A 13,026-nucleotide genomic window follows, 5' to 3' on the forward strand; every position below is an offset into this window, starting at 1 on the left:
GTCATCACAGAGCCCAACACGGGGCTCGATCCCACAAACTGTGAGATCATGACTTGAGCCAAAATTGAGAATCGGGCACTTAACCGACTGAGCTGCCCCTTTCAGCCATGCTTCAAAGCTCAGAGAACGCGGTGGCCTTCCTGTTCCAGAGTGTCTAGATGTGCCTTTGGTTTATCCCTTCCCAAGCACTGAGACCTAGTGCTCACTGCGGCAGCACATATACAAGCAGAGACCTATTTCAGCAGCCCACATGCAGTCATACTCAGAACCACACCTTAATCCGAGCTTTGTTTCCCATATCCAAGTAAGAAAGGACATTTCACTTGACTGCTTTTTACTATGAAAGGCCTCCCTCTTCCTAGTGCTACCCTCCCACAGCCAGCTCCACCAGTCACACTTTCCAGCTGTACTGGAACAATTCTCAAGCACGTCACTCCCCCTGCAGAGACATTCTCTAGTTCACGCATTTTTACCACATCCAATCTAAACTCCTCTGCCAGGCTTTTGGACTCCAAACTATGAATCCTCTAATCCTTGAAAATATGGTTTTATTAACATTCCCATAAATTCCCAGACATGTACCTTTCCCCCAGCCTTTGACTTTCACTCACATTACTCCCCCTGCCAGGAATACACTTCTTTCTCTCTCCTGCCAACTGAAACGTGCATTCAAGAGTCAGCTCAGGTCACACTTCTCTAAAAGATTTCCCTTTCCTCGCCTTACATCCCATATGGGTCTCCTATAGCATCCCAGGTAGCCTTTGGTTGTTTAGGACTCTCTCATTTCTGGTATTCTCCCTACATTTAGCTTAAGTACTCATCGGCCAAAGACCAAATCCTTACAAGATGCTTTAAATCTCTCCCAGTAACTAACATAGAACTTACCACACGCTATTTAGTAAATACGGGTAAGTTCATTGTATAGGATGATACATTGTCTATCTTCTCAAAACCTCAGGATCACTTTTGAATTTCCAAATAACAGATATCCTTCTATAGACTAACTGCATCTTTGGAACAAAAAAAATAGCAGTCCTGAGAGAAAGAGAGGGAAAGAAAGTGTTGCTTTTCAGACACAGATTTAAATGACAACTTATCCATGAGATTTCTGCACGTCTCATAACAGCTTTTGTTTCAGACTCTTTGCAAGGATGTTACAGCCTTGGAATCCAGGGATAGCGCCTCCTTCCAGGTTACAAGACAGATTTATTTCCTGACCAGGAAAATGAAGATAATGCCTCCCCACGGGGCAAAGGTTGGGCAGCTTTGCAAAGCACTTCTTAAAAGACAGGGGATTGCCTAACCTTGCAGCTCCTAAGCTGTGACACAAACCCTGTGTGCAAGCATCCACCTGGGTCACTCAGCATTGCCCCTGGAGAATCTGGGGCCAAGGGGAATCGATTAGAACATGAAGCTCATGCTGCCTGCTGTGCCCTAAGTAATAAAGTCCTTTATCTCTGACCCAGGAGTCTCCTGTCTTCAGCCAGCATCTATATAACTGGGGCAGACTAACTTGGTAGCCTGCAAACTGGGTCAACTCTCAAACCCTTTGTAGTTTTTGACAACTTCTGGCTGTTAGCCAAAAGCAAGTCTGTTCAATTAGGAGTTTCTAGTTTACAAAAGAAAACAGAAGCTACCACATCAGTCTACACATCTAACACACAATGACATGGGTGAATCTCCAAAACAACATGCTGAGCGAAAGAAGCAAACTCAAAAGTGTGAAGACACCATGATGTAATGATATGAGGGTCTACAGCAGGCTAACGTAAAGCGGGAGACATCAGAATGTGTTGCTTCTTAGGGGAGTCACTTGTGGATAGAACAGGGAAGGAGTTTTCTAGGGTGATGGGAATGTTCTATGTTTTGACTGGGGTGGTGGTTACAAGGATACAATAGTCAAAAGACATCAAACACTACAGTTAAGAACTGTGTGCTTTAATGCATGGAAATCATGCTCAATAAAAAAGCATTACAAGTTCTAAATATCCAAACACTGAATACATTGAAGTCTGTTTTAGTTTCAGGATATAATGATTCACAGACCCACTAAGACAATACTGGTCACATTCTTTGAACATTGTCTTTAGAGAGGCAGTTACAACACAGGGATTTAACAGTCTGCACTCTGGAGTCATACTGCTTAGGTTTTTTGTTAGCCAAGTACTGTCAGGCATCTTCCTTAGCCTCCTCATGCCTGAGTTCTCTCCTGTTAAATACAGTTTGACCTTGGCACAACACCTGGCTTGCAGGCACAGACCCCCTGCACAGCCAGAACTCCACGTTCAACTTTCGACTCCCCAAAAACCTACCTACCAATAGCCTGCTGTTGACTGGAAGTCTTACCAAGAAGGTAAACAGTTGATTAACACATATTTTGTATGTTATACTGTATTCTTATAATAATACCTAACTTTTTCTTAAAATTTTTCAGTATTTCTAAGCTACACAGTTTGTCTGCCAGGTTTTTTTTTCCAATTGTCACAAACCTCAAAAAAATTTCCAATAGATTTATTGAAAAAAGTCCACGTAAGAGTAGACCCACACAGTTCAAGCCCATGTTGTTCAAGGGTCAGCTGTATAAAAAAAAGTTCCTACCTGTGGTTATGAGAACTAACTAGGTAATATAGATAAATTGCCTTGTATGTAGAAAGCATTTACTAAAAAATTGGTTGTAATTATTATTTATTTAAAGATCATGATAACACAAGTTTCAAAGTAATTCAGAAAAGGAATTCAGGATATTTATGTTAAAGCAGAGGAGCAATATGCTTTTAAAAATCTGGTAAGTTTAATGTACATTCACTGGTGGGAGTATGAGGTAGAATATTTACTAATAACACCATCCAAAAGTCATTTTTATTATATAATCTAATAAAGCAATAGATCCAAATCATTTTTTTACATGCTACTGAAAGCACAGAAAGAAGAAATTAAGCCAAATAAATTTCACTTCTAGCAAATATCTCAAGTCCAGATAGAGGTGTCTCATTTGCTTTCTGACAGCTGTATTGTTAGCCTTTTTTCCCCTAACGCAATACATGTAAAAGTAGAAGATCCAGTTGAATCCTAATCCAAACCTTGCCTAAAGAGTAAATTGAGGACAAAACTTGTGAAAAACAGGCCTAAAGGAAATATATGAAAGGATCAAATCCTGGGTATCATCGTACAAAGACAGGGAGAGTGGGACAAAGGGGTGAATTCGCAGCGATGGGAAAGCACTTTGGTAAAGGACAAAGCAAATAGGGATCAAACTTCATGGCTCTGCAGATCAGGCCACATTCTATCTTTAGTATATATGCCACTGGTTAATGTCCCCATCAAAAGGCACGTGTGTCACAGAATCACCTCAGCACTTGTGCTCTTTAAGATTATTCCCAAGCTTTTAAAAGGACGTATAATTAGAAAAGAGAAAGTAAACAATAAGCAATACTGATGTAAAATTTCTATCCTTTTAAAATTCATTTTTTACATTGCTTGTTACTGCATCATTAAAATAGTTCTAACATTTAGTATCTACTCCATTAAAAGTCTTTCCAATATTTCATATCCATTATTATATGTATGACATGTGAGGAATTTTATGTCACTGAATTGGCATATGAGTAGAAAATTGCAGTGTGAAAGAAAATATAATGAAGTTAATGAAAAATGCAAACTCCTAGGAAACAAGTCAAATCTTTGGATAATAAAGGAGGAATGAGCATATTGGGTTAGTGTTTTCAACCTGCCCCGCCAGGAAAATGTTGAGGCAGAATGGTGATTACTGAGTATTTAATTATGGAACTGACTCAGGCCTCCTGGCAAACAGAATCATTTCTCTGCTTAAGAATTACAATACCTGGGGTACAGCAGTAACACAACTGAAGATGAGTTTCAGACTTTGAAATAGGTAGCTACTAAAAAAAAATAAAAACCTACGATTATTTTCATCTTTAAGCCTTATTACATGTTTCTTCTTTTTTTAAAGTACAACAGTAGCGTGCCATGAGCTTCACCCAGGAAGTGGAAAGAATAGAAATTACAATCCCTCCCCAACCACGATTTTTCTAAGAGGCAGCATTACAGAAGAGGTTACCACATACTTCAGTGATCCACTGTGATCATGCAGACAGCAAAATGTTACAGGGGGAAAGGCATTTTAATTATGACTACATTCATTTCTATCTAAAAAGCAGGTGCACACACTTAACGTATGTGAAGTCCATAAAGTTCACACTTCCTTTTCTTGCCAGACCTGAAGAGTTCATCTGAAAAAGTGGCATTTAATTGCACTCCTTGACTCCTCAAACCGAACAAAGTATTGTGTACAAAAACATCTACTCTCGACAAAGAATTGTACATAATCATAAAAAAAAAAAAACTTCTTGGCTTTTCTTCATTGTAAAGAGCTTTTTTCCATCCCTGAGGACTTCCAGCTTTGAAGTGAAGAAAATGAACTTTTTATCATAGAGTGACCCTCCTACAACTGCCTATTTACGTTTTGATCTAAAAAGAGAAACTTGTCAGTTTTCTACCTGCTAATCACCGCTACCACAGCCCTCCTAACGTGGACAGTCTGGAGAGAGCCAAGTTTTTACCCCATGTTTCAAGGAGATGGAAGCATTCTATCTGGTCAATGATCAGTGGATCCGGATCCACAGGCGTTGTCCAAATCAAAAACCTGTGGTCAAAACATTCTAGACCCCTCCCTCTCCTGCCTTCCCCAGTTCACATTGGCCACTGAAGTTGACAGACTGCCCTTTCTCTCCAGCCCCTGTCACTGTGTTATTTTGGACCTTACCACTTCCACTTCAGTTGCTTCCTTTGTGGCCTTTCAACCTTCAGTCTTGCCCCACTCAAAGCTATTTTCCACGCTGTCACCATAGCAATTGCCTAAAGAATAAATCTGACCATGTCACATAACACATGATCTGTTCCTGACTACTGATAAAGTTTATTTGTATATCAGGACCCACAAAATGGAGGCAGGCCCAGCCACCTGGTCCATATCACAAATCCAAAACTTAAGGCATCCTGCACGTAATGGGAAACACCTGTCAAGGAAATCTAACATTCACTAATCACAATCCTGCAGCTGGGCTTTAGCTAGCTTACTTTACCTTAGAAAATGGGACCTCCTAGCCTTGTAAGGGAATCCCTAGCCTCCCAGTCAATCATGCTTGTTTCCTTGTTGCCTCTTCCAACACCTCTTAAAACTCACACTTGCCCAAAATCCCTTGGGAAGAATGATCCAACTACTTGTGAGGCACTGTACTCCCCCAGTCGAGGATTGTTCTCCCTTGAAGAAAGGACATCAAACTGATTACTAAATTGTTTCAGTTTTGTAAATTGACAGCTTGGCAATGAGATGGGCCCTGAAGACAGCTGCTAAAGATTCTGGGGATGGCTTCTAGAAGCAGGTGATTGTACCCACAGAGCCATTTTATTTGCTGCCTCTCCAGCTGCTCTGGTAAGCTTCTCTCTGATCAAGCTCTGCTTATTTTGCATTCTGAACTCCTCAAGTTTGTTCATCTTAATCCTTCCAGGTGGAAAACTGGGGTGTGAGACTCCAGGGGTTTTTCTTCACAAGGTGGAAAACTGGGGTGTGAGAGACTCCAGATTTTCATGGTGAGACTTAGTAGGCCACATATTTAGGTTTGTAGCCAAACTCATCTATGATTAAGCACGTTGTGGGGGGTGGGGGCTTTCAAGTCTCAGGAACAGTGCACACAGGCAGTCAGAAACAGTAAGTCTGGCTGAATTATGATGGCTTATTTCAAGGGAAAATAATGGTTACCCTTCAATCTAAGGAAAGCAAGTTGGCAGCCATTGGGGGTGCAGGACTCACAAAACTCAAGGCAAGTCCACAGCACAAAGTGCTAGGCAGGTTGGGGAAATAAATTAACACAAGAAATTCAGACTTTTCTGATGAATGGCACATCAAAATCTAAGTAGGCACAAGTTGTACCATTAAAAGCCATTAGACTATCCACCACTACAAAGAAATAACAGATCTAGGGGTGCCTGGGTGGCTCAGTGGTTAAGCATCCAATTTCAGCTCCGGTCATGATCTCACAGTTCGTGGTTCAAGCCCCACAGCAGGCTCTGTGCTGACAGCTCAGAGCCTGGAGCCTGCTTTGGATTCTCTCTGTCTCTCTTCTCTCAAAAATAAATAAACATTAAAAAAAGAAGAAAGAAATGCCTCCTACTACTCCCTTCTACCCTCCTTTACCTCAGTACTCAGTCTACTAATCCTCTGTCTGCACTGCCTTTCCACTCTAAACACACTGCAAGACCGTAAACAAAAACCTTCCAAATTAATGGCCTATGTCCAGAGGCCCTTATATCTATCCCCAAAGGAAGGTCGCCACATGGGCCCCTCTCGGGGTTGATGGGACTCCAAGGGATTCTCCAGTAAATCTCCACCAGTATTCCCTTAAACAACCAAGGGGAGAGTAAAATAAAATTAATTTTAAAAACTTTGCCAAATTCTGGTAGATGCCCAACTTCACTCTCTACTTTAAACCCCACTCACTCTGGAGACTTGGAGAAAACTGATCAGGGAAACCTGAGAGAAGCCAGCAAAGGGTGGAAATTCTTACCAGAATCAGCTCTCCTGGATCTCTGTCTGTAGTGCCTGGTCAAGAGAGGAAGGTAAAATTTCATGTTATCTCTTCCTTTTCAAGATGCATTGGTTATTGATCCTTTCTCTCCCAAGGACAACTATTGCCTTCTTACTTATCTCATTTTGTGTTCTGAGAACTGGGCTTGGCAACCATCAGGTTGGGGGCCCTCAAAAGATAGCCAGACAGAAACAGAAGTTGCATTACATTTGTGGCTAGTGCCCTACAGATTATTGCCAGCTTTCAAGGGAAGTGGGTCTTTGTTTCAGCTATCTTTGGGAGTGGCTCTGGATCTTGGGAGAGAGGTATCTTTTGCACCTTCTTTGGGAATGCCTCTTGCGTTCAATAGATTGTTCAATACTGCCAGGAATATTTACTGCTTGTCCTGGCCTAAACCTAACAAGATATTTAAAAGGATGATTTTTTTTTTTTTTAACTAGTTCTATGGTTAGAGCTTTGCCGATATTGGAGGCTGATATTCAGAACCTCATAGGAAATTTTTTAGGCCTTCTGTCCTAAGTCAAATGAAACTATGTACCCAAAAGGAAATAAAAACATTCCAAAGACAAATAGCTCTAAATCTAGAACACAGGAATCTTTTGATTTCCACCTTAGTTGGAGAGCTTCTCCCTGACCTGAAGAAGCAAAGAGAAGATATATAGTTGGATGGGTGGTCAGCCCTTTGAGATCATACAGGTTGCAATACCAATTGTTTGAGGAATTACAAAAAACTGTCCTTATCTTGTAAATTCAGTCTTTACAAGAACAGAGTTGCAGCTCTAGAAGCAATTCAGGACCCATCTATCATTTTTAATCAATCCCCAACTCTCCCCCACCCCCCTGCCCTGGCTAATCTATTAAAGTTTGTAGGTATTGTGAAATTTTGATTTAGGGGGCACTTGGGTGGTTCAGTCGGTTAGGTGACCAACTTCAGCTCAGGTCATGATCTCACAGTCCGTGATTTCGAGCCCCATGTCAGGCTCTGTGCTGACAGCGTGGAGCCTGGACCCTGTTTCAGATTGTGTCTCCCTCTCTTCCCCTCCCCCACTCACGCTCTGTCTCTGTCTCTCTCAAAAATAAATAAACATTAAAAAAATTTTTTTGGATTTAGGAAACATGTCCTTGTTGGAGGAGCTGGCATTCTTTCCTTGTGCCTTTGCAATGTAAATGTTCTACCCACTCTTCTCTGGGACCTGAAGGCCACCTCTTTGAAAAGCTAACTTCAGGGAGGTAATTCTTATCAGAAAGAAGGAAGAAAAGATAGAAAGGGACGGGAGGCTATCTGGAAACTAGGCCAATGAAAAATCTTTAAAACGTGTCAAGCCGTCTGAACAAGTAACCTTAACTTATTCCATCAATTTGGATCCAGCCGTTCTTTTATAATCTAGCAAGTTTTGCATTACTGTACCCTGGAAATCATCTTTTTCGATTTCTAAATTTACAGTGAAGTTTTTTCTTTTTTTTTTTTAATCCAAAATGCCTGTCACCTGTGATTCTCCCCCAATAGCCCAAAAATAATAGAAGCCAATAGAGAGAGCCTCCTCCCTCCCCCAAAACGTTTAGAGACTGCAGGAAAGGCATCTGGAGAATATAATGGTTATAATGGAAGGCCATCTATCTGTTCCAGCACCAACCACACAAATCTGTGCAATGCATGAAGAGCTCTTGGTGGTGTCACCGGTCAAATACGACGTGTTTCTCCTTCCAAGGCTCAGAGCGGCGGTGCCTCTACAATTCAAACCCGGCTCTGGGCACACAGTCTCTTCCTGCACTGGGAAGGAGTCGCCACACCTCTAAGAGGGGCGGGTCACTGAGGATCCAGACGGGGCCCTTCCCTCTCTGACAGTCTCCGATTTTAGAATGCAATTTAAATACACTCCACAGAGTCCCGGAGAGACACAGGGGAGAGGGGAGAGTTCACTTGGAGCCCGGGTCGGGTGGAGGATTACGGAATCCTAGAACCGGAGAGCTGACCTGAGATCATTCTCACATTACAGCTGAGGGAACTTCAGGAGCCAGCCCGGGTCCTTCCAGTAGCTAGTGTGGAAGCTGAGAGCCCGGCTCCCCTCATCTGCTCCTCGTCCTGAGCCAGGGTGCGAGCCCAGTCCCTTTGCCTCTGGGCCCGGCAGCGCGTTGAGGGGACCGCGGGTGCAGGCGGCCACCTGTGGGCGCAGAACTCACTCCTTCGCGGCCCTTGGGCCGGCGCTCCGGGGCGCCGCTGCGCGGACGCCGGCAGACTGGCCCACAAACCTGCCGCCTCAGGGGCCTGGCCCTGCCCCCATTCCGGGTCGCGTGAGCACCAGCCACAGGCCGCCCTGGTTTCCATAGCAACAGATGCACGAGTTCCCCAGAGGCGCCCCCAGGGTCAGAGGTCATCTCTGTGACAACGGAAGCTTTCCGCGCTACGGCGGCTCGGGCGGGCCGCTTCCGCCGCATTGCGCTGCGGCGCGCCGGGCGCTCCTAGGAAGGGAGCGCGCGGTGGCGGGTCCCGGAGCCTCGGGCGGCGGATCACACCCGGAGGAGGACCGTGTCTGGCCCGAGTGCCCCGTCTCTTCGGACTCAATTAGGCAGACTCACAACCCGACTTCGGCCAGGTCACCCAGGGGCCCGACTCCTGGAAGCGGATCGGAGCCGCAGAGTGGCCGGCCCCGGCTTGCAGGGAACAGTGACACGCCGCTCCGGAAAGCAGGGACTCTGCCCCCGCCCGTGCGGCCGGCCAGACCTCGTCCCTGACACACTTAGCGCCTGCCAGCCCGCGGCCAGTGGCCCAGCGCCCTCCGCCTTGACAGTAGCTCCAGAAAGGAGAAGCTACCTGGATCAGCGTGGTTGTGGGATGTGCAGGGAGCTAGCGAGTTTGAAGATGACTGCTTTAAAACTGGAAAGAACAAAATATTAAGGGAGGGGGGCACCTCCTTTCCAAGCAACTGAACTAGAGGCTGTTTAGGTGCTGCCCCTCAAGAGCAAAAATATGCCACCAGGGAGGGTCCCAGTTACCACCTTCAGATAAAGAAGTTCGATAAAGAAAACAGGAACAATTCATTGAGCTGTTTTTGCGGAACGTCTTCCTTTTTAAAGAGAGGCAAATTGAAGATTAGAAAAGAAAATGAACGGGGCTCTTGCAGAGGGCACCTGATGGCACCCTACCATTCGCTATTTAAAGGCTGAGAGTGCCAGATGGGGAGACTGTGATTGGTTCCGTGAGCTTGTATCCTTGAGTAAGGCCTCAAGTTTTGAGATTTAGGAAGAGGGTATTATAAAATGTGGGCCTAGGGAATGTTTGCAAGTGGTGTTTCAGGATGCTTTATCATGGCGGGATGAAGCGCTGAGAAGTCTACTAAGGACTTTTCTTCTCTGTTTTATCATTAAGAAACCAAATTCTTGGTTGGCACTGTTGAGAAGGAGTAAGCATTAAGTGACCTTAACCAAGCTAATTTATGATACCCGCTGTTACATTCCCACAGTTAACTTTCTCAGAGAATCCTGTTTTCACTATTAATTCATTGACTAAAAATGCATTGAAAACCTGCTCCGTATCATAAGTAGAGTTTATGTCAGGGAACAATAATTAAGGCAACAGTGCCCAACAATTGTTGGGTGATTTTCTTAGATAGTGTTAGTAGGTTAAATAAACAAAAACCTCAGTTTCCCTGCAAAACATGTCTGCATCATGCCTCCCTTTGCCTTCATGTTTATTCCTTCTCTGAACCTCCCTTCCTTTTGTCACCCTGCCTTTTTCATTCTGAACAAAGCAGAAAGTCAGTTTGTAGCAACTAGAGAAATACACAGGGGAAAACATCAGGAAATACTTGGTCCTTAAAGAGCAGAAGAGCAAAGACATTAGTGCATCTCTAGAGGAATATGGAGGAACTCAGAAGTCTCCCTCAGAAAATTCTCTACCCTTCAGTGCTCAGGTTCAAGTCTTATAAGGAAATATGGAGTGTGGTACACAAAATGAAACCCTAAACAACACAGACTATGGCACTGGGCAGGAAGAAGTGTCCGTTGTATTTCCCTGACCCACAGTCCCTCCTGGAGATGATCCTAAGGCTACACTCAAAGGTTTTATTACAAATATAGACACCACGATGTAATGTCTGGTTTAAAATTTAATAGAGGGGGAAAAAATAGAGGAGCTTCAAATATACTGTTAAATCCCAACTGTCTCGCCTTAAGGCATAAAAAACTATTTTGAATAAATACTTCCATTTTGAGACATCTACATGGTATTTATAGGAAGATTATGAGTCAATTGACTGAGTTATGATGCCAAAATGTACAAAGAAGCGAAAATTTTGATTGTTGTCCTTGTTGCCATATGTATTTTAAAAAACCAGAGAAGTCCCCAGTGTTTGTGTTGCTAAAACATGGAAGACTGGGTTTGAACGTTAAAGAAATGGTTTCACGTGGGAAATGTTAAATACAGTCTAGAATTACCTTTGGCACCTTCTGAAAGCGATGCATCGTTTGAAAAAATATTCTCAGTTTTAGACGCTGTGGAAGATGAGACTAGGCTGGATAGGAGTACACCCCGTCATCCTTGTGGTTAAAATCGAGTTTAGATTATCATGCATCGGATTTCACACTTGTTAACTTGGATTTCATGTCAAAAAAGAAAAATCCACTCTCCCAGAAAGTCAATACTTGGAAGCCAGTCTAAAATACTGTCCTTTGGTTCCTGAAGTGCCCCTGCTCTGCAAACTCATTTTGCTACTTCAGTAACTAAAGCTTCTTGGATGGAGTCCAAGGCCAACTCCGATTACACGGAATCCCACTCTAAAGGCAAGCATGTCAGAAAGAGAAGGGCCTCACACCTGTTTGGTGTTGCAGCCATGCAGTCTGAATTTGATGTCTCCATTTGGTACATGCTCAGTGTTTAGAAATGCAGAGGTTATGGCCAATTTGTGGCTTACCCAGCTCTACAGGCACCCAGGATGAGTCGGCAGGCTGAGAAGGGGAAGGAGTAAAAAAATGCTTACTTTCTTTTTTCTCCCATCTCTCCCTATTTTCCCACTTCTAAATGCCATGACAGCCCTACATGTAAAGCAAGTCGTTTTAAAAGAATAACATATATTTAAATGAGTAACAGAGGCGTACCAGATGTTTTTGGCACCTAAAACAGCTTTAGCGAAAGGCAAAAGCAGAGCTGAAAGACACCAGAACAAGTAGGAAATAGCAAGTGACAATGCGTTCTACCAAGCCTTGCTTGTATGATCTCCAAGTTACCTGGCAGAGAGAAAGACTGCGTTCAGGAAAGGAGATGCTCGGGGTCATAAGTCTGTGAGATCTAAATGTGCTCTGCGGAACTAGGTCCAGGACATCTGCTTCATACCCTCCTTGCCACTGTCACTGGTACTTAATAAAATTATCTTTGATTACAACTTATCTTAAATTCTATGCTTTCCAAAAACCCTATCAAGCCATGGAAGTTTGGGCATCTCATGAGTGTGGTTCAATAAGTGTATCTATTTAAGGATCTGGGCTTCCTCTGCTTGTTGTACATTATGTGTCTTGAAGAGATATCCATGACATGACCTTAGTATTTACCTTTGTTGTGGATTTTTTTTTTCCAACCACTATCCTTAGCAGCTGTCACTCAAAGTCTAGCGACCTAGATTAGTACCCAACTGGCCTGTGATACACATTGGTCAGTCCAATCTATCATTGCTGGTTTAACGAAACATATCAAGCCCTCCTCCAGGCTAACTAAGTGCCTTGGACTTAGTATTCCCTATTTAATGATTTGCCTAAAACACAATCACCTTGCATGACTCACAGTGAAAGTTGAAGCAGGTAACATTTATTCTAAACATACAGCCATTGCTCAACTTGGAGAATAGGGGACAGTAGGACATTTAAGTGTGAGTGTGCATGTGTGTGTGCTCTCTGTTAATAGTTGTATTGTGAGACACTGGACGTTTCTATGAAGACGGTAGATTTACATTATATGCAGGATTTCCAAGCTATTACAATTTATTTTAACAAGCATATATTGTGTAAGTATAATCTTCATGTTCTTTTCCAGTTAAATTTAACTTACATAAAAGCAACTACAAAAAGCCTTTTAAATTAACACCTCTTATTTAAAAGCTAATAACTTTGGGATAGATAAATAACTTTGTCCTTAAGTGCATGACTCTATTTTCACATCAACATGAGTATATAGCAGAGTTTTAAAAGTCCTCCAACGAGCCTTGACCAAACTACCTATACTTCTTGACAATTTAAAAATTGGGAATAATCAGTAATTTGTTCTATAATTTGCAAAAGTTGGGAAGAAATATTAATCTACACAGTCTTCACACTGAATTCCTGATCCTAGTACTGGTACTTGGAGGGATTCTGCCAAACTTCTTAGTTTGAAACCTGTTAATTGTCCTTATTTTAGTTTTAAGATAACATAATAGGTAGTAGTCAATCTGTT

General features: G+C 42.9%; 1 protein-coding gene across 3 annotated transcripts in view; it reads right to left on the minus strand.

Moving 5' to 3' along the window:
* Positions 1-13,026, minus strand: part of FGF14 (fibroblast growth factor 14) — a 612,765-nt gene that overhangs the window by 595,791 nt on the left and 3,948 nt on the right. Inside the window, exon 1 of one of the 3 annotated variants that reach the window (XM_053217698.1) lies at positions 6,585-8,538. The exons of the other annotated variants lie outside the window; for them this stretch is intronic. Coding sequence (XP_053073673.1) covers positions 6,585-6,648 — 64 coding nt within the window. The 5' untranslated portion in view covers positions 6,649-8,538. Of the gene's footprint in view, positions 1-6,584; positions 8,539-13,026 lie in introns of those variants that run through there. 3 annotated transcript variants of the gene reach the window in all.

This window comes from Acinonyx jubatus, chromosome A1, assembly GCF_027475565.1.
Source record: "Acinonyx jubatus isolate Ajub_Pintada_27869175 chromosome A1, VMU_Ajub_asm_v1.0, whole genome shotgun sequence".
Classification (NCBI taxonomy): Eukaryota; Metazoa; Chordata; class Mammalia; order Carnivora; family Felidae; genus Acinonyx; species Acinonyx jubatus.